The sequence below is a fragment of the Buteo buteo genome, chromosome 16 (assembly GCF_964188355.1).
Source record: "Buteo buteo chromosome 16, bButBut1.hap1.1, whole genome shotgun sequence".
Taxonomy (NCBI): domain Eukaryota; kingdom Metazoa; phylum Chordata; class Aves; order Accipitriformes; family Accipitridae; genus Buteo; species Buteo buteo.
Window position 1 is genome coordinate 1,795,756 of NC_134186.1, and position 23,548 is coordinate 1,819,303.

General features: G+C 38.1%; 1 protein-coding gene across 6 annotated transcripts in view; it reads right to left on the reverse strand.

Moving 5' to 3' along the window:
- LOC142040052 (zinc finger MYM-type protein 4-like) overlaps positions 1-23,548 on the reverse strand; it is a 44,350-nt gene that overhangs the window by 11,901 nt on the left and 8,901 nt on the right. For 2 of the 6 annotated variants that reach the window (XR_012653105.1, XM_075047269.1), the window contains exons 2-20: positions 19,529-19,571; positions 18,591-19,121; positions 16,923-16,990; positions 16,160-16,330; positions 13,264-13,342; positions 12,581-12,833; positions 10,634-10,808; positions 10,310-10,522; positions 8,515-8,665; positions 7,733-7,848; positions 7,330-7,602; positions 6,687-6,837; positions 6,246-6,418; positions 5,722-5,872; positions 3,950-4,090; positions 3,616-3,653; positions 2,259-2,403; positions 559-680; positions 45-216 (exon numbers count right to left, since the gene is read on the reverse strand). Coding sequence is in view for 5 of the 6 variants with exons in the window: in XM_075047269.1 (XP_074903370.1) it covers positions 45-216; positions 559-680; positions 2,259-2,403; positions 3,616-3,653; positions 3,950-4,090; positions 5,722-5,872; positions 6,246-6,418; positions 6,687-6,837; positions 7,330-7,602; positions 7,733-7,848; positions 8,515-8,665; positions 10,310-10,522; positions 10,634-10,808; positions 12,581-12,833; positions 13,264-13,342; positions 16,160-16,330; positions 16,923-16,990; positions 18,591-19,121; positions 19,529-19,571 (3,166 nt within the window). In the remaining variant the exon portion in view is untranslated. Of the gene's footprint in view, positions 1-44; positions 217-558; positions 681-2,258; positions 2,404-3,615; positions 3,654-3,949; positions 4,091-5,721; positions 5,873-6,245; positions 6,419-6,686; positions 6,838-7,329; positions 7,603-7,732; positions 7,849-8,514; positions 8,666-10,309; positions 10,523-10,633; positions 10,809-12,580; positions 12,834-13,263; positions 13,343-16,159; positions 16,331-16,922; positions 16,991-18,590; positions 19,122-19,528; positions 19,572-21,250; positions 21,294-23,548 lie in introns of those variants that run through there. The other 4 variants (XM_075047271.1, XM_075047270.1, XM_075047273.1 and 1 more) reach the window with 4 other exon arrangements.

Genomic DNA, 23,548 nt, shown 5'->3' on the forward strand with positions numbered 1-23,548 from the left:
TTCATCTCACTGCATTTAGTTTCCTTTTTAAAAACACCACATACCACCGTGAGAGTGTGTTTTTTCTTTCTCCTCATCTTCAGCAATCATTTCTGCCATCTGAAGCAGATCAGCTTCAAATGGATTTGTGGGAATCTTTTCCTTGATATCCTGAATAGTTTCAATGATCTTATCAGCATTATCCAGGGTGGTTGGGAAGAGCATGGGAACTGGTACCTACAGAACACATGATTAGAGCATATTTGGGGGTGAAGGGAAAGAGCAAATACGCAAAGGAGATTTCCTCTCATTTAACCTTACATATATTTTAGGACTACTAAATTTAATTTTAAAGTAACTCCAGACTGGACAACTTATTTAATTTCTGCAATAATCTTAAAATTTAGTAGTTTTGTGTGATGATGCTTAACCAAACATGATGCGATAAGGAAAGAAATGGCTTCAACAACTCCAAATACCACTTGCATGGCTCATCACAAAACCCAATGACACTGCCCTACGTCCTGTTCAGAAACAAGACTGTAAATCACTTCTCTAGTGAACTGAAGTATAACTTACAGGTACTGGCATTCCAAGTGGAACTGGTGTGTATTGAGTGTAGAGGTGAAGGGGCACTGGCACAAACACTGGTACAGGAACAGGTACGACAATGATCTGGGGTTGAACTTCTTCTTCTTCTTCTGTTATACCAAAGATAGAACAAAACAAAAAATGTTTAACCGTATGACTATCCAGTACACTCCAGATTGTCCATGATAATTGTTTGGACTTCTACTTGTAACTCAGTGTGCACAGGACCGTGTCTTGGTTCATAGTCATCTTTCACTTTAGCACTGTTGTAGCAAGTATTAATACTACAGTTTGGAAATAAACAGCACTGTGACTACATACATGATACTGGAAGGGAAGAGAGTGGAACTAAGTATTAAATACTAAGGTCTGCACCCAAATAAATGGCGTGTTATTGCAATTATCTCACAACTAACTACATGTCGTGGTTTAACCCCAGCCAGCAACTAAGCACCACGCAGCCGCTCACTCACTCCCCCCCCCCCCAGTGGGATGGGGGAGAAAATCAGGAAAAGAAGTAAAACTCCTGGGTTGAGATAAGAACGGTTTAATAGAACAGAAAAGAAGAAACTAATAATGATAATGATAACACTAATAAAATGACAGCAGTAGTAATAAAAGGATTGAAATGTACAAATGATGCGCAGGGCAATTGCTCACCACCCGCCGACCAACACCCAGCCAGTCCCCGAGCGGCGATTCCCTGCCCCCCCTTCCCAGTTCCTAAACTGGATGGGACGTCACATGGTATGGAATACACCGTTGGCCAGTTTGGGTCAGGTGCCCTGGCTGGGCATGAGAAGCTGAAAAATCCTTGACTATAGTCTAAACACTACTGAGCAACAACTGAACACATCAGTGTGTTATCAACATTCTTCACATACTGAACACAAAACATAGCACTGCACCAGCTACTAGGAAGACAGTTAACTCTATCCCAGCTGAAACCAGGACACTACAAGACCACAAGAAGGTACCATTAAAAAAACAACTACAATCTTCCCACTTAACTTCATTTTCCTCACTAAGAGGTTTACATCAAGGCTAGATACCCCAAGCTCTTTATATAGTAAGAATGATGAAAAAAGCACTCCTCAATGGCAATCTGGACTATGTAATAGCCTTTGAAGGTGCTTCTGTTTCCTCCTAGCCCTCCCACAGAGGGAGCTTAGAGCAAATATGAATCTAATGAAATGCTCTTAGAAATAGGGACTTAATTTTCAGAGATTCTTAGTATCTGTATCTAATAACTAAAGGAAAGTGAGAGTTGAAATAATCTTTGAAAAAATCATGCACTGTATCAAAATGAGCCTGCACTTGTGGCTTGAGCTGTGAGAGCTAAGAACTCACAATTCTGTTGTCAGGAAGACAAGTTCCCTCCATAGCCTTTTGCATGTCACTTAACCATTGCACTTCATTCCCTACAGTTAAGAGGACTGCAGAATGCTAAAGATGATCTAAAGCAAATCTCAAGATTCATCACACATGAAGCTTTACGGATTTCAAATAGCAGCAAATATTTTACATCTGTAAGGCAAGCTGCTACTTGGAAAATACCATACAATAACCTGAAAACTATTTAAGGTTTTAAAATATATTAAAAAATATTCTCTGTTACACAAATCATACATTACTCTCTCAACTGCAATATAGACCTTTATAAAACGGGTAGGAGATTAGAGACATACCTGTCTGGCATTCTTTGTTTTGTGTGTGAGGTTTGCAGGAGGTGGCCTTAGTCTGTGTGATTGGCTTGCACAATAATGCTTTGTTTTTTAGAAGCCTAGGTGGTTGTGATGGTGGTAGCTTTAGGGCATCTGTCTGAGTACTAGCCTGTTTGGAAAAATACAAACGAGAGCAGAGTCAGTATTGGTTTGAAGGATATTGTAAGATTAGTATTTGTTCTCTGCCATAGGAGGTTGAACAATTTAAAACTCTCCTTGCAGATAAAAATGATCATTGAGAAACTATTGCAAAAACAGCTTGCTAATGTATTTGGCACTTTCTGGTCTTCACCTCAATTTACTCTAATCAAACAGTAGGCTTTTTTTTTTTTTATTAACAGTGCAGTGAACAGATCTGCAAGAATGTTTGGTTTCTGTAATCAAATAACCTCTATAAACTTTTGACCTTGGAATCTTACTTACAGAAAAGATATAAAGAGGAGTTACATTAAGATACTTTTGATGACTAAAAGTCTGGCTGATACAGATACCCAAAAAACTTAGTAAACTGATGTGAAACCACTGAATGGAAATAAAAGTAAAAAATGAACACAAATGCTGGCAGTATCAGTATCACTTCCTGATTACACACAGACTGACTATTCGTGCTTGTACTAATTTAATGTCCTGCTAACTGTAATTTTCAGTCATGCATTCAAATAACAGGATCTATTTCATTAGGGAAAATTCATACCATAATCCATAAATGACAGTTCAGCTAAATGCAAGGGTGACAGTCTTCAAGAACCTAAGAGCTACATAATAAAATCTTCATATTTTAAGAGAGTTGCAACATGTATATCACATACCTCAAAGAGCTCAAGAATAGGAACTCTAGGAGTTATTCACAGATAAGTGGTGACAATGGTTCCCCACAGCTCTGCTACCACACTACTAGGGAGTGGGGAAGGAAAGCTAAACTGCAAGAGCTTGGTTATGTCAGCCCCAGCAGCCCATGCTGGTCCCTTTCCACCCATGCTAGTCCTTTTGACATCACATCCCACTTCTGGGTACAAAAAGTAGCCTCAAGTACAGAAGCCACACATGAATTGCTTGAGAACTACAGTCATCTCAACAGCTACAATTTGACAAGCTTTGCCTTAAAACATCTTATCAATCTGTCAGTGGACACAAGAAGACTTTTATACCACACAAGTTCTATTCATTTTAAAAAAAGCATCTGCAAGTTGGATGAATTTTAAATCCCAATCACAACCAGGAAAAGCAGTTACAAAATGACGGTGCAAAATTCTTGGATACTTTACTTGTTATTGATACAATCTGGACGAAAGTGAGAAAAAGAGTCTCTCGTAAAACTTACATCTCCTATTATTTTTGCTGTCACAGTAGGGACTGCACCTGTGAAGAAAAAAGCCATACAATAGCCTGTGTACTCATCATCAAGGACCATAGCCTATACTCTGCCAAGGTCAATAAAAATAATTCCCATTAAACCTCATTCCCTGGTGTATGTATATAAATTTAAGTCATTATTTATACCTATGTAAAAGGAAGGACAAAACTGCAACCATCTGCACTGATGTGAAGCATAATGAAGGAGTGGCTGTTGTCCTCAGTGGAAAAGATCCCTGAACAAATATAAATGTTCAGGAATAGAGATTTAAAAATACAGGCATCATATTCAGCAGTCTTACCCTGTAAAACATTGTTGGAGTTAACCGTAGGCTGGGCAGCAGGGGTGCTTGCAAGGGACACCACATTTGCTATGACAGGGGTTGAGTCCTTTCTCAAAGAAGGAGGGCCTGATGAGGAAGCTGGTGCCATAGAAAGGTTTGCTGGACAGAGTGAACAGAAGAAAACTAAAATAAGCAATAAGATAATTTATAAAACAGCATTTCTCAAACAAGACCCACCCTCCAGATTTATCTTCAAATGAAAAAGCCTGCTGTACAAGAAGGGAATGTAGTTGTCAAACTGCAGCGTTTCAGTTTAAATAGGAGCTGGTTCCACAAGCAAACTTAAGATGTTTCCCAGTCACTGAAACATTTCACAAGTTCACCATAGTATGAAAAGCAGCTTTCTCTTTCTAACAGTATATGTATTACAGCAGCACTCAGGAGACAAGAGGACTGGATGCCTCACTGTGCTTGGAACCAAACATATGTAGTATAGGAGACAGCTGAGATCCTGACAAATAATGAATGAGGTGGATTTTATGAAGCTCTCACAGTTAGAGGAATTCTTAGGTTCTTTCCATTTGAAAGCACCATTCCTTACCACATCACCATGAATTACCACATTTCATCAGAAAATACTGTTGTGAGGCACTCCATTATTCTGGCAGCCCCCAGTTCAGAGATATGCCTGGAGACCAGTTTTGCAAAGGTGTTGCACTTGCCTCAGCTGAAGTTGCAGGCACACTTCTGGAGAAGCAGGCCCACCATACATTTTGCTATCCTTACCAACAGCCAAATGTGCTGACGAGACCAGGAATGTCACATGGTATAGTTATGGCCTGAAAGTATGAAGTTACTTATGTATTACTCTTAATCAGGGAAAACAGCTCCTACCAATGTAAGCAGCAGATGTGCACAAAGTTGAAGAGTTGAATATGGCCTGGTGCACACTATAAACTTTCAGTTAATATTCTTTATTGCTTGTTGGGTACCTTACTGTTGCAGTCACCATCACTCAGTGGGAGATTATGCCCCTCTTTAGGATCAGTGCTATTTCTGCCCTTTGTTTCATTTCCTCTTCCTGTCTTTGTGGGCCTTTCTTCCTTTCTTCCCTTTGCATTTCATTCCCTACAGAAACTCACAGTTCCTATTCCTGTAGGCTTCATTCCCACCCTCCTTCCCATTCCAGCTGCTAAAATAATGAGCAAGGAAACAGCTACAGCGCACATTAATCTTGGCATTGATACTTCAAGAATCAACACTTGATGACATAGAAATGATAACTCTTTGTATGGCTACAGACTACACAGAACGGGCTATTTTAAGCGCATATTCGGAAGTCTGTATTTACAACCAGTCAGTCTACTAATTTCACCACTTGATTTTTTTTGTTAAATGAACATTAACATTCTACCGTATCTGGCTATGAGTTATCAAGTACAGGAGACAAGCTAGGTATTTAACATGTCTTCAATAGATACCAGTACATTTTACCCCTATAAAATGGGCCTTTGTTTTATGGAAGTGATTGAAAAGCAAATGCTTTTGTTTCATCTTCTTTAAAACCACAATCTAGGTTTGGTATATGAAGCAATCTCATTTCATACCTGCAGAACTTTGAGACTGTCTGAAGTAAGAGAGAGATCTAAAACTGAGCCCATTCAATGGCAATAGGCAAGCCCCCCAGTAGAAGATATATCTTTAAAAGTTCACTGAATCGAGTTTCCAAATAAATGTTCATATCACTATCATGCACACCAAAAGGCAATACTATTCCCAGCCTATTTTACCTGTGTTGTTTGGGGGTGGAGGGTCAGAAACACTTTGCTGATTACAGAACAACAGAATACAAAGCAGATTGCAAAAATGCTTGATCTCCCCTTGCCATTTCATGGACTCACTGAGTTTACCTTGTCTCTTACAACCATCACACTTTGCCATCTAGGAAAACAGAGTGAGGGAGAAATTAAACACACTTGTAAACAGCAACAAAGAGTATGTGTATAAAAACCTCTTCGCACCCTGCTCAGCAAATACAGCATAAAGAAATCTGTAAGGGCACATCATTTTTGCAGTGTAACATAAAGCAGCAGAACATTCAGTGTCTGTTTTCCCATGACCCTTATTAGGTTTTCTTTATACAGAATACTGGTACTCAAAAGTTAAGAAGGATTTACTCATCTCTCACGTATATGCAATATATTCCATGGACACAGAAGTCAACTACAGGCAGTTCACATAGCTCCTAATGTACAAAGGTTCTTTTGCTAACACGTTTGTGTACTAGAGGATGCTATGTGAGAATATTGCTTACCTGGTAAAACAAAACTGTGAATTTAGACATGCACTCCTCTGAGCAAAATTCCTCCATTTTCCCCCCAAAGTGATTCTGGACCAGTTTGGGGGAAGCCTGTAAACAGTAACTGCACATTTTACAGTGGTTTCCCCAGCGCTTAGCCAAGTCATGTTTATAGAGCAGTTTACAACCTAAAATAAGAGAAAATAGCAAAAAATGAAAAGCATCCTTCAATATCAAAATGACATTTGCTCGGCACTTCTAGTATTCAGTTATGTCTGTAATAATTTGTTGAAACATACCATTAAAATGTAAAGTGTGAACAAAGTTCTGTTTTTCTGAACCTAAAAAATGGTTTTCTAACCTAAAAAGATTAGGTGTCTCTTAGTATCACCAGTAATTTTAAGGGAAAACACTTCTGACTTGATTTGTCTGAGAAACAGTCTTGCCCTTTCTTACCTTCACTACAGAATGGTTTATCTATGCCTGAGAATCGCACTGTCTCCTTGATAATTTTCTCAATTTTGCAGTATTCACACATTGCAATTACACTGCTCCTCTTCTTATATTCATCACAGCAGGTCTTCCCACAGAACTGGAACGTTTTACCCTGCAACACAGCCAGAATGTTTTGGTTTCAATGTTTCAAATCCCAGATAATACATTTTAATTGTTAATAAAAACTCAGAAGTGTATTTATGCCCTTGGAAATCAACAACAGACAGCACTAGCAAATAAGTCTCCCCATTTAGCTTTATAACAGACAGCACAATTTTCTGCAGAAAGCCCTCACCCGTGTGCTTTGTCCTGCAATTAAAAGGATCATCTCTGTGACCAAGAATCAGGAACGCGCTTACCTAGCCAGGCAATCATAGGGTTTGGGGGTTTTTTGAGTTTGGGTTTTTTTCTGGTTTTAAGATCAAAGAGCTACTATCAGTATTAATTTTGATAATGGTTAAATGATACCAAAATCAGTTCCAAATTCCTCCATAGCAGGTCATAGTAAACAACAGAGCAGTACTGACAGACCATTGCATATAAGCTACAATTTCTTGGGTTTCTGTTGAGAAACACAAGCTTGAAAAGCCCTAACCTTTATTACCTTGTAGTCAAGCAGTTCTGGCTTGGTTGCAAACAATCTGTTGCAGTGCTGACACCTGAGTTTTACAACAGGGCGGGCAAAAGTGACTTGCTGGGACTGGGCAGCCAGCCTTTGTAGACCAGCTGCAGCTGAACTGCTCATGGAGCTGGGGGATACAGTCGAGGTGGTGCCACCTGCCGATACCGTTGCCCCCGAGGGAATGCTTACAATGACTTGACCTTGCGACAGAGGTACCACTGAGGAGTTCATTCCTGCAGGCTTGTTGAACAAATTCTGCAGGAAAGCAAATTGAGGAATAGACTTTATTTTACAATATTACATATTTTACCCGACATCCCAGATATTTACACCATCAATTTATTATTCTGTTAATTCAGCTAAGAAGAAATCCTAGATGTCACACCTGAAAAGCTACTACACAACTGTAGCTGCAAAAATTGCGTATGCTCCCATCTGACATAGCCAAGTGATACTGAGGGTTTGATGAAGTTTTACAGCTGTTGCACTGAACTTGAACACCTGAGGGTGAAACAGAGAAGAAAAAGTGATTTATGCAACATCAAGTTGTATTGCAGATAATTTTGCACTGTGCATACAAAAACAGAGAATCTGAATGACAAGCCAAGGTACACACAGAAGCCCAAGAGGAAGTTTCTACAGATTCAGAAGCAGACACTGCAGCTGTGGTGCCTGTTGCTTGCCAGATCCTTTAATTAATCTCCCAGTATCCCTAGGATGTCAGTAAGCATTCTTCTATTTTACAAGAAAAATAGCTGAGAATATGTTTGCCTAGCTCAACGCAACATTAGGCAGAGGTAACTAAGCTAATCACCCTGGAGAACAACGGGCAGAATAGTCACAGCAGTGGTATGGCATATGTCCACAGAAGTGGATTTGTCTAGCTGGGAAACCCATCAGCTGCACTTCCAAGAGCAGAAAATAGATTAAGGTTTATTATCATGTTTAAGCTCTCTAAAAACAAAGCTGAAATGGCTGTATTGTCACTGTTAGGTTTATCTATGGTAGGAAGTCCTTATGCTCCCATCTCAGCACCTCCCTTTAAAAAAATAAAGCCACTTCCCACCCTCCCAAAAGAGAGTATCAGCCTTAACTTTCAAGACAAATTAAGTCTGGAGATGAGCTACATAAAATTATGGTTCTAAAGAAGTAAAAGGATAAACTTACCTGCAGAAGTAACCATTTTTACTCTATACGCTGACAAGCAGTTAACAGAGCAAAACAGTTCAGTTTTTCCCAAGTTATTTGTGCTCTCTATCATCTCAGCTGAAGATCTCAAAGATTTACACAGTGTGCAAGGTGTAATTTTAGCTGACTTCTGTGGAAACATGGAAATTCGGTCATTCATTTGAAACTTAGTATTTTTATTAAACTGGAAATAAACTGCTAACATATAAAATGTGTATAAAAGTGACTGCCAGTGCACTTGAAACACCACTTATTTTACAGCTGTAGTATTTATGATGCAGGTACACTTAATTGAGTTCTCCAGTATGTTTGCTATATTCACACTTTGACCACCTGAGGCTTGGGCTATCTCTCATTCAGGGTAAGCGCTAACTTTGCAGGCCAGTTTAAACAGTACCCAGGCTGTCAGGGCGAAGGCCTACAAGTGCAATCAACACTACATGTTGTAATAGCACGTATCAAGCACCTTGTATCAGACGACTTCAATATTTTTGCTGAGAAGTAACATTTTGCTTATGATTTTTAATACATCAGCTATGTATGTAAGCAATATTCCTGTCTAATAGATGAGAAAACAAGAAACAGAGAGAAGCAGGTTCCCTGAAGATGTATTTGGTAGCAAAATAGGGGAGAGATGTATCTCCTAGTAATAATCACAGTTTTCAAACTATGGTCTACAGACTACTTTTTAAAAGAGACACAAAAAGAAGCCTACATTACAAAGACACATTTCCTGTGTTTACAACAGTGAAAGGTTTTGAAGGTCTTTAAGTTTGGAAAAAACTTTGAGAACCAGTGCACCAGATCATTTTATTATGACAGCCTTAAAAATGCACTTTATTCTATCAACAGCTATTCTAGATCTTCACAGAAGGACAGAACAGAGTATATGTTTCTAAGGATTTAAAAACACCCACAAGCCCCCCGAAATTATCAGAATGTATCTGACAATTGAGTTGAATGCTGTTTAAAAATCAATTAAAAAATAGATTAGACTTAACCTTATAAGCTTTGAACGTCCTGTATTTTCAGGAAGACTAACATATATGTGGTTTTGATTAGAGATGCAAAAGCAGCATGAAATCCCTCTCCTTTCCAGCTTATTTAATTTAATTTCCAGATTTGTTTCAGAGGACACCTAATGTTGTAGATAATTTTCTGGATGAAATACTTTAACCACTTTTTTTTTTTTTTAATTCATTAGGCCTTTCTTGGCCTAAGTGGACTGAATAATGGGGCAGCAGAGGCAAGTCACAAAATGAAGTTACACTGTCTGATCAGAGGGCAATTTTTCCTAAAGTAATTGCATTAAAATAAGTCAGTCAAAAATAATTGAGCTATTATAATAAATTAAGGTTCTCTCAACTGCTCAGCTCTTTAAGAGGCTCCATTATAATAAAAATTAAAATATTAAAAATTTAAAAATAAAAATCAAAATTATCAACTAATTATTACTTTTCTTCTCCACTTAATTCTAATCCTACAATTTAATAGAGAATACTCAAACAGGGACATCTCAAAGGCTGAAAAAAAGTGAGTGAACTGCTGCTGAGTGGTCCCACTGTGTCTTCTCTCACACTGGAATACTCTGGTAACCACTTCAGTGGTAAGGGAAACACAGCAACATGTTTGGGCAAAGATTAAGCAGCAAATGGCAAAAGGAGTTATCTTAGACCAAGACAGTAACTGAAATTATCAACTAATAGATTGGGCGTTTCTTAAAACACCCCAAATCTAATCAAAGACATATTTTTAATATTCAGTCAAAATATACCTGCTTGTATGCTGTCACACACGTTGAACTGCAGAACTTTTTTGACTGTCCTTCTATCTGAAGCATGTGACATTGGCCAGAGCCACTATAGCAGTATCCTCCACAATTCTCACAGCAGTTCATGGTCAAGTTGTTAGCCGAGCGGAACTTGGAGAAGCAGGCATCGCTGCAGAGCTTGTGTACAACGTTCTGGTAATTCACTTCGTGTCTAATCTGGAAGAAAAGAAAAAATACATAACAAGAATAGAAAGAATATGTATGTTCATCTCTGAGATGGCAAGTTGTCCTGATATAAAGGAAATTCAAATGACAGTTGGCAATTACCACTGCATTCTTCTGGCACATGCTGCACTTGGTTGAAATGCTGTTAGTATGAATAGTAACAACAGGTTTCCTTTTCAGTTCATACGTAGAAAGACAAGACTGGCTGCAGAAATCCTTACTGGAGTTTGTGTTGTCAAACTGGGCAGTGATTACATCCTTTGGATTTAGAATGTCTCTATGGAAAAAAGAAAAACAAACAAACAAAGAGAGAAAGAATTAATGTTGGTTTCATGTCAACTTGCTGTCCTTTCTTTTTCTGCAGACTAAACATTCTCCAGAATAGGGTGGATTCACTTAATTTAAAGCTTTTCCTTTTGCTGATCTAAGTACCTGACTTCATTCTTCTTTTCCTATTAGGAAAATAGTTAAGAAGTACAATTCTCAAGCAGATATTTTGTGAAACATTTTGCACCTGGACTTAGGAGTGGCCTATAAATATATCAAGGTGTATCATTAAATCTTTTCAAAAGGAACTCGGAAAAGGTAACTGTTCTGTACAGTCTTTACTAAAAAAAAAAATTTTAGAAAGCAGGATATGTGGAATAATTCCCTTTAACAATGAAAATACAAACCAGAATGGGGTAGGGAAAAAAAAGGGAAAAACCAAAGGTCACAATTTCTAATCCCTATGTAGTTCAGTCCAAAACAATCTGACTAGTATTGTAACTTTCCATCTGTTACCTCCACCTACGGTTTTGTTTATTTGTTGCTGGATTTAACAAACTGAACTTTCTCCTTGTATTTTCTCTCTTTTGAAACAGTCATTCACAGAAAAGTTTCAAAGCCCTTAAGTCAAAAAAATAGGAGGAAGTATTTATATAATTTTCTTGGTTGGAAGGATGCCTCCTTCTTACTTGTCTTGCCAGAGGTAAACCATTTTTCAACAGAATAAATACAAATTACAGCCAAGACTGCTAAACTTTCTTACAAGGCCTTTTCACACTGAGACAGCAAGTGAAAAGAATAATTAATTGAAGTCTCAAGTTTAAAGTCAGTTGACCTTGTAAAACTGAAAGTAATAAATTTGTTGTTGAAGAAATGATGAACAAAGCAGCATTCCTTTTGCAAAGTAACTTTCATAACTAAAAATAATATATATGAATAATTCTCCTCTATAAACAGACTGCAGCACAATCACTCTGCAAAGTTATCTGCCTCAAGTTAATGGTATAGTAATATGACGTTTTAAAGAGCCATCCACAAAGGTCTCCTTTTGCTAATTTGGACATAATAATACAAATTAACACAAAATAAGTAGGCTCAGAAAAGCAAACCTCACCTTTCCACTCTAGGCCTAGGTAGAAAGTAACTGATTGGGATGGTGAAACCCCAACTACCTAAAAAACTCAATTCTTAATAAATTTAATCTCTCTACATCTTATGAAAGCAGCAGTGACATATTCTGAAGACCTAAGACCTACAGAAATCTAAGCTTACAGAATGGAGCCAGACTGAAAAGTTAGGGGTTTTTTTTAGAATCTAAGGAAATATCCTGCCTCGAATATATTAATTTACCTATGTTTTATTTCATTTCAGGGATTCAGTAAATCTATTTTTATCTAGAAGAAATAACACATAACATATTTTTTTAAAATGTATTCATTAGTGGTTTTGAGAGTGCAATGACATTTTTAAATGGCAGAAAAATGTAGTACCTTTTAAAATACGGTTTTTCATATTTGGCTCATTTAAATCAAAAAAAGACAAGATGCACACTTCACAACTAAGGCTTTTAAATCTATGTGAATGTAAAATCTGATTAATGAAATGGAACTGAAAGCAGACAGACCAATTAACAAGTAACAGTATCGGCCACAATTTTTTGAAGGGAAGCATAACAGAAGCGGACATTACAGAAACAGCGTGTTGTGTAAAGAGAGAACTGACGCCTTTCATTATCTGCTTGAATATCAATTATTACTAGAACAAATTAAAACACTGTCCTACTTTGAGCAGCTTGAGCAGGTTTTCTTGGTAGAAGCTGGTGGGCGAGAAGCTGGAACAGTGTATCCAGTGAGGCACAGTGTGGAGCAGAAGAGCTGGGTAGAGCCTTTCCTCTGGTATGCAGTTTGCCCCTTCTGCAGGATTTTTTTACAGCCAGAACAGGAAACCCGAACAGCTGTGGTTGGAACTGAAGGAAGCATTTTACTCATGCCAGAGGATGCCACAGCAGGCTGGAAACCTGATGACAGCTGTGGAGCTAAAAAAAAAAACAAACCACAGAGAAAACATAGAGTAGCTGTTATATATGTATTATACGTAATTCACTTCTGTGCAGGGGGCAAGCACAAAGCTTATGACTTCACTGGGTTGTCAAGGTCTAAGGGAGAATTAAGTAGCAGATGAACTCGCCACAAATACATGCCCTGTGCTGGTTTTCTGCATAGTAGATTGTTTAAACTACTCTTAAGACTGAGAATGCACTTTTAACATCCCTTTCACATTCAATTTTCCTTTGCCTCAAAAATACAATTATTTTTCAATCTCTGAATTTCATTGTCTCTAAAATAGACTATTTTTTCCTACTGGGGTCAGACATGGCAAACGAAATGCAGAATAAACTGCAAGACTATTTGCAAAGGTGATATATTTTACAGATTTAAATAAAGTTAGTCTTGCCTATTCCTTACCAAGAGGACTGCCACTGACTGAAAATACAGCACTGATTTTCAGCTCCCCTTCCTGAGTTTTTGGCTGTTGGCCGTACTCCTAAAACAAAGGGAAAGGAAAAGGAGAACAAATACACACATGTAATAACAGGTTACATGATTTCCATTCTTTCATAATGCTGTATTGAATCTTAAGGAAGAGAGAGTCTCCTATGCCTGCTCCAGAGGCCAGGTTTACAGATGTTGCTGTATAAGCACCACACACAGAACCTGGTCAGACGATGACAGCAAAGTACAATGGAGGCTGTCATGTAGAAATGGAAAAGTGCGGCCGCCTGGTGCATTCCCCTTTCCAGCAAGACACCTCAGAATTCAGCCAGACAAAGTTTAAGAGAAATCTCTGCTTTCCTCTCACAGAAACTTTCCATCTAGAAGTGCTTTGCAATCCTTGCCCCAGTTGTGTGAAACAAGCTTTATCTTCACATTCATAGATGATAATAATGAAATAAAGACTGGGACCTAGACAGTGAGAAGCATTCTGTACTTAACCATGAGTTAAGTTCCTTGGAGGAGCCTAAGGTGAAGCTTCTCAGCAGATCAAAGCTGGCACTACTAGAGCCAGACCATCACAGTCCCTGCTTAGACTGGCTTCAGTGAGAGGGGAATAACCTCACACTTTCTACAGGATGAGAAAATCCCTACAGACAGTCACTTGTGGAATAGCTGACATACTATAAATTACTAGCTTACTATAAATTACTAGCAGCTATTCATACTTGGACACCATGCTTCCTGCCCATGCTCTCCCTAGAAATCTGAACCATAAAGCAGCTTCTAACACTCTACACGTAAATCTTAGTAGGCTGAAAAGCATAATCTCTTGGAACTACAGAGATGATAAGATTTAACCTACTTACAGTCATTTGAGAGTAGTGAGGGCATGATGTCATGTTATGATTGAGCTAAATTCACAGTTGCTGTCTGGCTGCAAGGTAAGCCAATTCAAAATCACTAAGCAAAATTAAGCTCTTACTTCTCAGGGGCAGTGAACTGCTCCCTCACCTTAAGCCATCTCTTAAAATCACACACTAACATCCACATAATCTGTGCTAAAACTTAACACTTCTCTTACTCCTGTGGCAAAATTAAAAGTTTCTATACTAAGACAACCAAACTATTTCTCAACAGGTTTCCCAGGAGAACAGGCAATGGTATTTGTTCATCCTATGAACCATCAGACTGAAGCATTCAAATCTCAAGTAAGAGAAGCTTTTAAGCTGTGTATGGGCATGCTGTGATGATGGGGTTTAAAGCACCATTTAAAAAAAATATTACTATTTAAAAACTAGTTATTTGCAGACATACAGTTTTTTTAAGCATTTTAACTGCAGTTTTATCCTTTGACAATACTAGTAAGAGAAATGGAGGCAAATCCTGACATCAACTGTGCATAGTTTCACAGCAGTGTAACAGCGTTGAAAGCCAAGCACCTTCAGCTCCCCCTATCGGTTACAGCAAGAAATGCTCTTATTTTTCAGGATGCATGAAAAAAGAACAAAAAAACCCCACATTAATTCCAATCTAAAGCAAAACAAAATGAACCTTCATCAGTTCTCATACTTTTGCAGTATCAGGCAGAGTTGATAATTACAGGATTTTACTCCAAGAATTAATATTTTGAACAATATGATATTAGATATTTAAATTCTTCAAGTCTTTACTTTTATTTATTAATATGATCTTTGATAACCACAGACATCTTGCATTGCATTCCACACAAATCCACACAGCAGATGCCATCTTGGGAGGACAAAAGCATAGACAGATTTAACTAACCTACACATGGTTTGACATATATGCTTAAGGAAAAATAAAACCAAACAATCTCACAGACACTGAACAAATCAGAAAGGCAGTGAAATCTGAATAGTTTCAAACACTTAGTTTACTTCTTTATTTTATTAAGCCAACAGTATTTTGGGAAAAAAAAGAAAAATTGTTGGGAAGAGAGGCCCAGAGAGAAGAGGAGGTTTAGCACAAGTACACAGAATGATGCTAGAAAAACTAATGCCTGCATAAGAACACCAGCACTCGTGTGTCGCTCCAAGTGGGATGAATCACCTTGGGAAGCTTTGCACACCTTTAACTGCATGTAAAGTTTGGCATGTAACCCAAATGCACGTAACCCAAATATTAGCAGTGAGGAGACACGAATTGCAACACAGATTATTTCCCTGGTGTCACATGGCAAACCAGTGGCAAGGAGACCAGTTAGAGCTCAGCAATCCTCGCCCCAGCACTGCTCAATCCATAGGTCAGACTTTCTCCATTTTGCAATTACTGAACTTTTTACCTGTATCATCATAAAAACTGTCAGTCTCAAATGAGAAAGTCACTTTAACACATGCTTAAATTGACTTCACTGACATGTACATATTTAAATATTTTGCTAATGTAAGACCTCTAAGTGTTAATTTAAAACAAGAACAAACAACGAACCACTGTACTCACAAAGATAACCTTTAAGAGGGAAGTAGCAGGAATAGCACTGTTTCAACTACACATCTCTAACTGTGACTACTCACAAAGTATTCCATAAAAAACGATTTACATTTTACTTCCTAGTGAGACCAAGCTGAGATAAAGTGTCTATATTGCCACAGATTTAACGATGAAAGTTTTACAGCACTTTGCTTTGTCTCTAACTGAAAAGCAGAACATTTTCAGTGACATGGTAATATGACATCAAAAAGTTGGGGGTTTGGGTTTCATGGTAGTAAAAGAGGGAAAAATCCTTCTACTAAACTATGTTCTTCAAGTTAAATTTCGGTCAACAAACCAAATAAACTGCTGAATTTATGTCCAGCTTATGCGGTCAGCTGTCAGACCAAAATGAGAAATGCAATGGGAAACTTACCTCAGAATTATCAGGTTCATCTTTAATTTTGTCTAATAGTCCCTGCTGTGGGGCCATAGCTTTATCATATTCGTCATCCAAAGGCTCCTCCTTAATTCTAATATTTGGTGCAAAGGAATTCCCCAGCTCTTGTCCAATAGATTCCTTACTAGAAAATAGGTAGCTAGACTCCTGAAACAATAATATGAAAAAGAATTCACCCTCCTGCATCTGCCATTAGGAGTTGGGCTGCTGCCAAGGGGAGTTTCTGTTGCAGACCAAAAGAAATGGGTCCTGCCACTGGAAGGTGGGAGAAGTGATGGGCAGCATCTGCTGCCTCTATGTCCCTGCAGCACCCTCTGCCATCCCACCCCCAATCCTTTTCACTCCTCTGGACAAAGCAGAAGCCACCCAGCTCTCTAAGTTGGTTGTCAGTAGGGGCATTCGGATGTTTGGGCAGTGTCGCCTGTTGATACAGCTGTTCCCTGTCTCATCTGGAAAAAAGGCAGCAGGTCAGATGGATGCATCCAGGTCTAGCTTCGGCTCACCAGTCAGTCAGACCATGCTGAACATGAAAGTGGCTATCAAAAGAATCCTCAATCCAAAGAGAGGGTCAGCAAAATTTTACAAAATTATATGCACTGTTTAAGTAGCAAAGATGTCTAAGAGTCAGAAGATCAGTTTTCTTGATACTCAAATTTACACTCAAATACAAAATACGTATTTTGAATTATTCCAGTATATTGCTGCACTTGCAAAAGTGTTTGAAAGATCTATAGCTTACCCTGAAGTTAGTTTCTGGAGTTTGTGGCGCTAACTGCGTCCGTAATGTTTCTTCTACTTGATTATGAACTGAGGAAAACATATACATTAAATATAAATGAATACAGAGTCCAACGCATTTCCTTTAAAACTATCTAGAGTCTCATACTGATCCCCAACCCAATAGTCCGATAGCACCTCAGAAGTATTAAACTACTCCCTTTCTCCTCCCTGCAAATAAAATGGTAATCCTTAAACAGAATTGACATTTTTTTATTATTCTATTGGGTCATTATTTTCCCATTCCAGCAAAATGGTTGTAAAATTCTGAGGTGAATTGTTCATTCAGAATTTTCTACACCCCAGTGGGTTCTGAACTCTCCCGTGTTCCGACATTTAAATCAGGAAATATTTTTCAGAGCAACAACTTCCAACTTTTTCTTTGCTGTTCTGGTCTTTTGCCTTTCCCCCCCTTCTCAGGAGATAGTAGCTTATGCTTTTTTAGCATGTATCTTTTTAAAATTCTGGATTTTCCTGGATACTGGATGCTGCCTGTGAACATTTACTATTGCTGTTTCAATTACTGGCTACTCTACCTGAGGCTGCATAGATTTCAGCCACAATCTTATAACTGTAAGTATTTACAATTTTCTGAAATATGTCTTTTGCACAGAAATATTCTTCACTTTATTTCTACCTGAAGGTAAAAGTAAAGATACATCTTTAACATCTTTAACTCTTCTTTATTTCAAAAACACCTGTATCGCTTCTCTATCATTTGTGCAACCTGGAAACACTGATTTAAGATGCTGTTACTAAACATACAAAGTTTAAATACCAGAATTGTAAGCTGTGAATCTGAACAAGTAGCCAGGAGGCTCTCACTTGCTGGCCAACCCTCTCTCCATACAGTCTTCTGAATAAAATTAAATCGCATGTTCCAGCCTGGTTATTCTTAATTCCTTCATTCACTGTTCTACTGTAATTTTCAGAGCTTGGGAAGTCAAAAACAAGTGTGTGGGCAGCAAGAACTACTGGTGACTGTCAGGCTCCCTCAAATGAGAAATGGATTACAGGCATCTTTGGTTCTCTCCATGTTGGCTGGACAAAGTCCAAGACACAAGTATCTGAGGAAGAAGGAGAGGAGTCTCCCAGGAAAAGCACATCTCAAGTTACTCTCTGGCTTACTTCCTGCAGACACTAATACATTTCTAGCAAGACTTTCCATGATGTTACTATCAAATGTGTACTGCTTTAAATACATATACATTAATGAAGAATTTGTACTTTGCTCAAAAAAATCTTTCCTGTTCATCAACTTAACCTAAACTTCATCATCATTTCTTCTAAGGAGTTCTAAGGTCTACAAAAAACAGTGAGAAAAAACAAAACGAAGCTTGAATTGTCACCCAGCTTGGTTTAGTAAACCACAACAACAAAGGATATGTCGAGGCTTTGAAACAAGCTGTGGAGGAGACATCCCTTAATGCTGCCAGGGCCTTTTGCAAATCCTAGTCCTAACACAGAGTTCATTTTATTTCAGGGTTCTTTATAAAATGCTTCCCTAAGTACAACTATGCATATTCTCTTCAACAAGGTGATGTTTTTAATAACTAGCCCTATTGCTAACTTCTGTCTAGTTCTTTCTTCCTCTTTGCTGGGTAGCCAGGTCTACAATGTCAACAGTTACCTGCTTTGTCAAGAAAACTGCTTTTCAATCTAGAATCCATATCTTTAGGGACTTTTTCCAACCGTTTTTCACGTTCTTGAAAATGTCCTTCTCTATTCTTGTCCTTTGCTGAAAAAGTCTCTTTGCCATTATCTCTTGTTATGCTAAAATCTTTTCGAATTGATTTAAATACAGGGCCCTGCTCAAATGGTGAAGTGAGATCCTTTTGGATTGCATTCTGAATCTGAATTTCTTTTTCACTGTCCAATTCATGTTCCGTAACTCTCTTGCCCTCTTCCAGATGGTCTTCATCATGAATTGCTGAAGAAAGAGTGTCTTTTGGAGTGAAATTTTGATCATCTTCGTTGTCACTCCCAACAACAGGTATGCCTGCAAGATCCCCAGAGTTCAGAAAATAGTCATCATCATCGTCATCCAGCAGTGAGTTTTCAGATCCTGTTCGATTCTGTATTCCATAAGATATGCCGTCGAGGGCAGGTGTTAAGTTGTGGTCAGTGTCCTCAGACATTTCTGCATCCAGAATTTCACCACCTAGGGAGACAAAAACCCATAACCAGTCAGAAAATTCACCAACTTCATGTGTAACAAAGGACAAGTGCTAAGTGTCCTTTGCTATTCTGTCTGATGCTGCAGTTCCTTGAATACTCTAAGCCTTCTTGAGCCAACATTACTGATAAAACATTGCTGATGTAAGAAACAGTTCTGTCCCACTCACCACACAGTGAAGCAGTAGTTAAACTGAGTAAAACTAACCAAAGAAAGAAAAAACATTAACTTCCATTCATCTCATTTGTAACACTTGTGGAGAAGGCAATGCAGGGAGGGAATGAGGAGCAAGGGCTAGGAGAAGGGCAAAATAGTCTTTTTCAGCAGCAATGATACTTCTAAGAAATGTTTTGTGAAATTATGGCCTTATATAAATAAATAAGAATACTTACATTTTTCTGTAATATCAAATACCGCATCAGATTTATCTTCAAACTGTAAAAAGGAAAGCACTATATCATTATCTTGGTCAGCTGCCATGTACTTTGCTAAAAAGTATCCGATCAAAACCAAAACCAACAAGAAGGATCATAATTCCTCCTCCTTCCCTTCTTGCCCCAAGCAAAGTTCTACAAATTAAGACTGTTTCATTAGTGAGAAGTCACCTTTACCCTAACAAGTTCAGAAGTATATAGAAAAAGCACACAAGGACAATTTAGAATTAGCACTGCTTCCCAGAGAAGGTGGAGGAGAGAGGGGAGGGAAGGGAATGTCAAAATTTTCACTTCTACGTGAGATACTTGTACCAGGTCAAGGTCATAGATTCTGCCCTCTGTGACACTCTACAAGCCTTCATTTCCTCTGAAGGTTATAAATGGAAAAATAGCAGCATATACAGCTTCCACTGACGCGGGCTGCACAGATCCAAAGGTTTCACCTCTCTAACAGGGAATGTCCCCTTTCCAGGAACAGTGAAATGTAATGCTTAGCTTCCTAACAGTAACAAGCCAATGAGTGTCAGTATGAGCGTAACCAAAGAAGAACCAGATGATGACTCTGAGTGCTGTACAAAACATCTGTTTACATTAAGCATTCTCTGACAGACATTAAAGTTGATGGCATGCTTGAATGCTGTCTGAAGAAGTATGTGCATTCAGCATAATTAAAGTTTCCTTTGGAATGTCCAACTCATTAGCATCCCTCCTTTCTGCCTAAAAGATAACAGCAATTCATTTAAGTCATCTCTCCTTTCTCTACATCTCCAGCTCTACGCTTCCTTTTCTGGTAGATCCTGCTCACACTTCAATTCTTAAGCCATCTTAAGGAAAGTAATGGGATTTGATAGTAAAGGGATGATCTCTAATTTCATTTAACTCAAGTCATTTAGTTGATAAATCCAATATTCCACAGGACTGTGGTGGGAACTATCAGTTTAGTAGCAGCCAGCTTCAGGAAAGGATGACAACATACTGTCCCAGGGTTCATCTGATGGCAAAAAGTCCATCAGTTTGTTTCCAGCATCACTTGCTAGTCTACAAAGACAAGTTAGCTCCTTCAGCTTAATTTGACACACATGGAATAGTGAGGACCTGTCCAGCACTATGAATATCAAGACAAATGATACTGCACCAAAACTTTCCAGCTTCTCTGAGCAGATAGTTGAGGCTGGAAAAGTGAAATACAGAACCAAAAGAAAAAAAAAGTTACACTTTTCCACAAGGCCGATGCAAGTCTCTTCACTGTAATTTTCTAGAGGAAAAAAAGAGTAGAGAAACACATTCCAGGAAGGTTTTCAAGGCCTGAGTTCCGCTACTGCTATAATGCTCCTAGGAATGTCTCAAGTTTAATGTTGATCTAGAAGTCCACTTGTAGCCAACTAGGTTTACACTAGTGTAAAGTTAATTCCCATAAATATTGGATACACTTAGTGCTGATACCAGATGCTGAGGACAAAGATAGTGGTGGTGTACTGTTTTTACAGAATAACAGAAAAAGAAACTTGTTGCCCTTTGATAGTAATATCAGAGTATGAAGCCTTGGGAGGCAAGAACGATAGTTACTTCAAATTAGCACCCTGTATTACAGTGTAAACAGTGTCCTTCCAGGTTAGCACTTAGGATGTAACACTGTTCCCCAGGAGTCTAATATGCAATTATAAAAAAACAGCCATATACCTGAGTGGATTTTTAGAGAAAAGGAACTAGGTCCTTTTCTCTACGCTGACCTTCCTTGATCCCTTTCTTGCTTCCTGTCAGTAATGCTCTTTCTTCTCCAAAAATGTCTCAGGCAATTTGCTGGTTGGGTGAGAGAAATTTTCAGTTGAGATAAAGCATTAGACCATCCTTTTCTCAAAGTAGGTTTGTATCAAAGCAGTTCTTTTACTCTTTTGAGATCCAGAGTACCTGTAGGAAAGTATTCTGGGTTCTACCACAATCCTGGTTACCTTATACGTCCAAACCCTAGGTACTCCTCCTCCTCTCGTGATAACAAATCTTTTAATAATGGGTGCCGAAACAGAAATGCTGTTATTAGGAAGAGAATACATTTTGCAGTCTAGACCTCTCTAACTGTTTCATTCAAAGAAATTACAACATGCAAGTCAGCACAAGGGGCCATCTGCGAGAGCACATTAGGGACTACCATAAATATTTTGGACAAGTTGGAAAACATTTACAATCTACCTGGAAGGAATCCAAGACACTTCTCAAGTACAAGGTCTTCCTATGAAAAAAACCCCTCTACTTCTTTTCTCTTTCTTTTGTGAGGCTATCAAAATAAGAGATCATCTTGAGTATTTTCTTCCTTTAAAAGGCTTTAGGGTACAGAGGAAGATCTGTGTTTGTGGTCAAAAGCTCCCATTGGAAATGTTTATAAAACAGGAACTTCAGCATCTGATAATACTAGCAGTCTCATTTAAGCCACCATCTAGTTTCTGATGGTGAACAGCATCACAACTCCCACATGGTGTAAATCCAAAGAGAGAAAACTAGGGGAAGTGTTTGTATGCTTGTGTGTGTGTATACATATGTATCTACATACATATAAAAATACATATATATCCCCAATAAATTACTAATTCCATAACAATCTATAACTGGACTATGCCCTGAACTGAGGGCTCATGTACTTCTTTTGTGAATTAGTGTCGGGTATTCTTTCAATTATATACACTTCTATTCCCTTCCTGAATCCTATTACAGTCTTGTTTAATGCCATCTCAGGAGGAAATTTTGCATATCACCAGTTACATAAAAACATATCACCTTAAGCAGTCATATAAATTGGCTTTCACTGGATTATGGTCTTGTATCACACAGAAATATAAGTAATAATGCCCAACTTAACTATTTCTATATTATTCTATTACATTTCTGCAAGGCAATTCCCTCTCTCACCAGTCCTCATACTTCCTCCTTTGATTAGCTGTCATCACTCTTAATTCCCTTTATTTCTTCTGCTCAGATTTTTTCAGATTTGGTGATTAGTGGAACAAAAGTACTCTAGAGGCAAACATGAAACTGATTCATCAGATGGCATTTCCTATGGGTCATTTTTGACAGATCTAAGAAGAGGCACCTCAATATCCCAGATTAAGTCCTAGATAACTACAGAATGGAAAGTACCAGGAACAGAAAGCTTTCTGTTAAAATTCTCTTGGCTTCAACTCCTCAACACAGTCCTCAAAACGCACTTGCAGTTGTAAAACAAAACTCAAAAATATCATATTTTAAAACACCTTCACTCAATCACTTTGGCTAATATTTTGCCAGAGAATAGCTTAATGATATTTAGTGCTTTTAAGTTGTGAACATTAGCTAAGAGTTTAAGACAGAACAGTTTAAGTTTGATATTAGCAAAATTAAATGTTTTAGGATATATCTTTCTTAGTGACTGTCTCATTAGCTAGCATTGTACACAAAGCAATGCTCTGCCTACCCAGGTTGTAATAAATATATAAATGAAACAAGAATACAGAAATGGTGACAAAACAATTAGGTATTCCTAGAAGCAATGTGTTCTGCTTTAAATTAACTACTCTTTACATAAAGACAGTACTCCTTTTATTAAAAAAAAAAAATCCACTAGGTTTTTTTATAATTGCGTATTAGACTCCTGGGGAACAGTGTTACATCCTAAGTGCTAACCTGGAAGGACGCTGTTTACACTATAATACAATGTGCTAATTTGAAGTAATTAAAAACCTGTTCAATACTTTAATGGCGTTCAAAGTTGCCATAGCATCCATAAATCAAATAATTAACAGATGATTTTTGTGCAATATAAAGTGAGAAGCTGCCTATGGCTACAACCTTGTTTTGTATGCAAAACAGAGAATTTCTTTAAAAAAAAATAAACAAAACAACGTAACAACTTTGCATATACAGGCACATATCTTTCTAACAAGCCTTCTGAAGTTTGATCCTAGGTTTTACTGCAGCCGTAAGCAAACTGTGGAAAGGGAGCAGATGCTA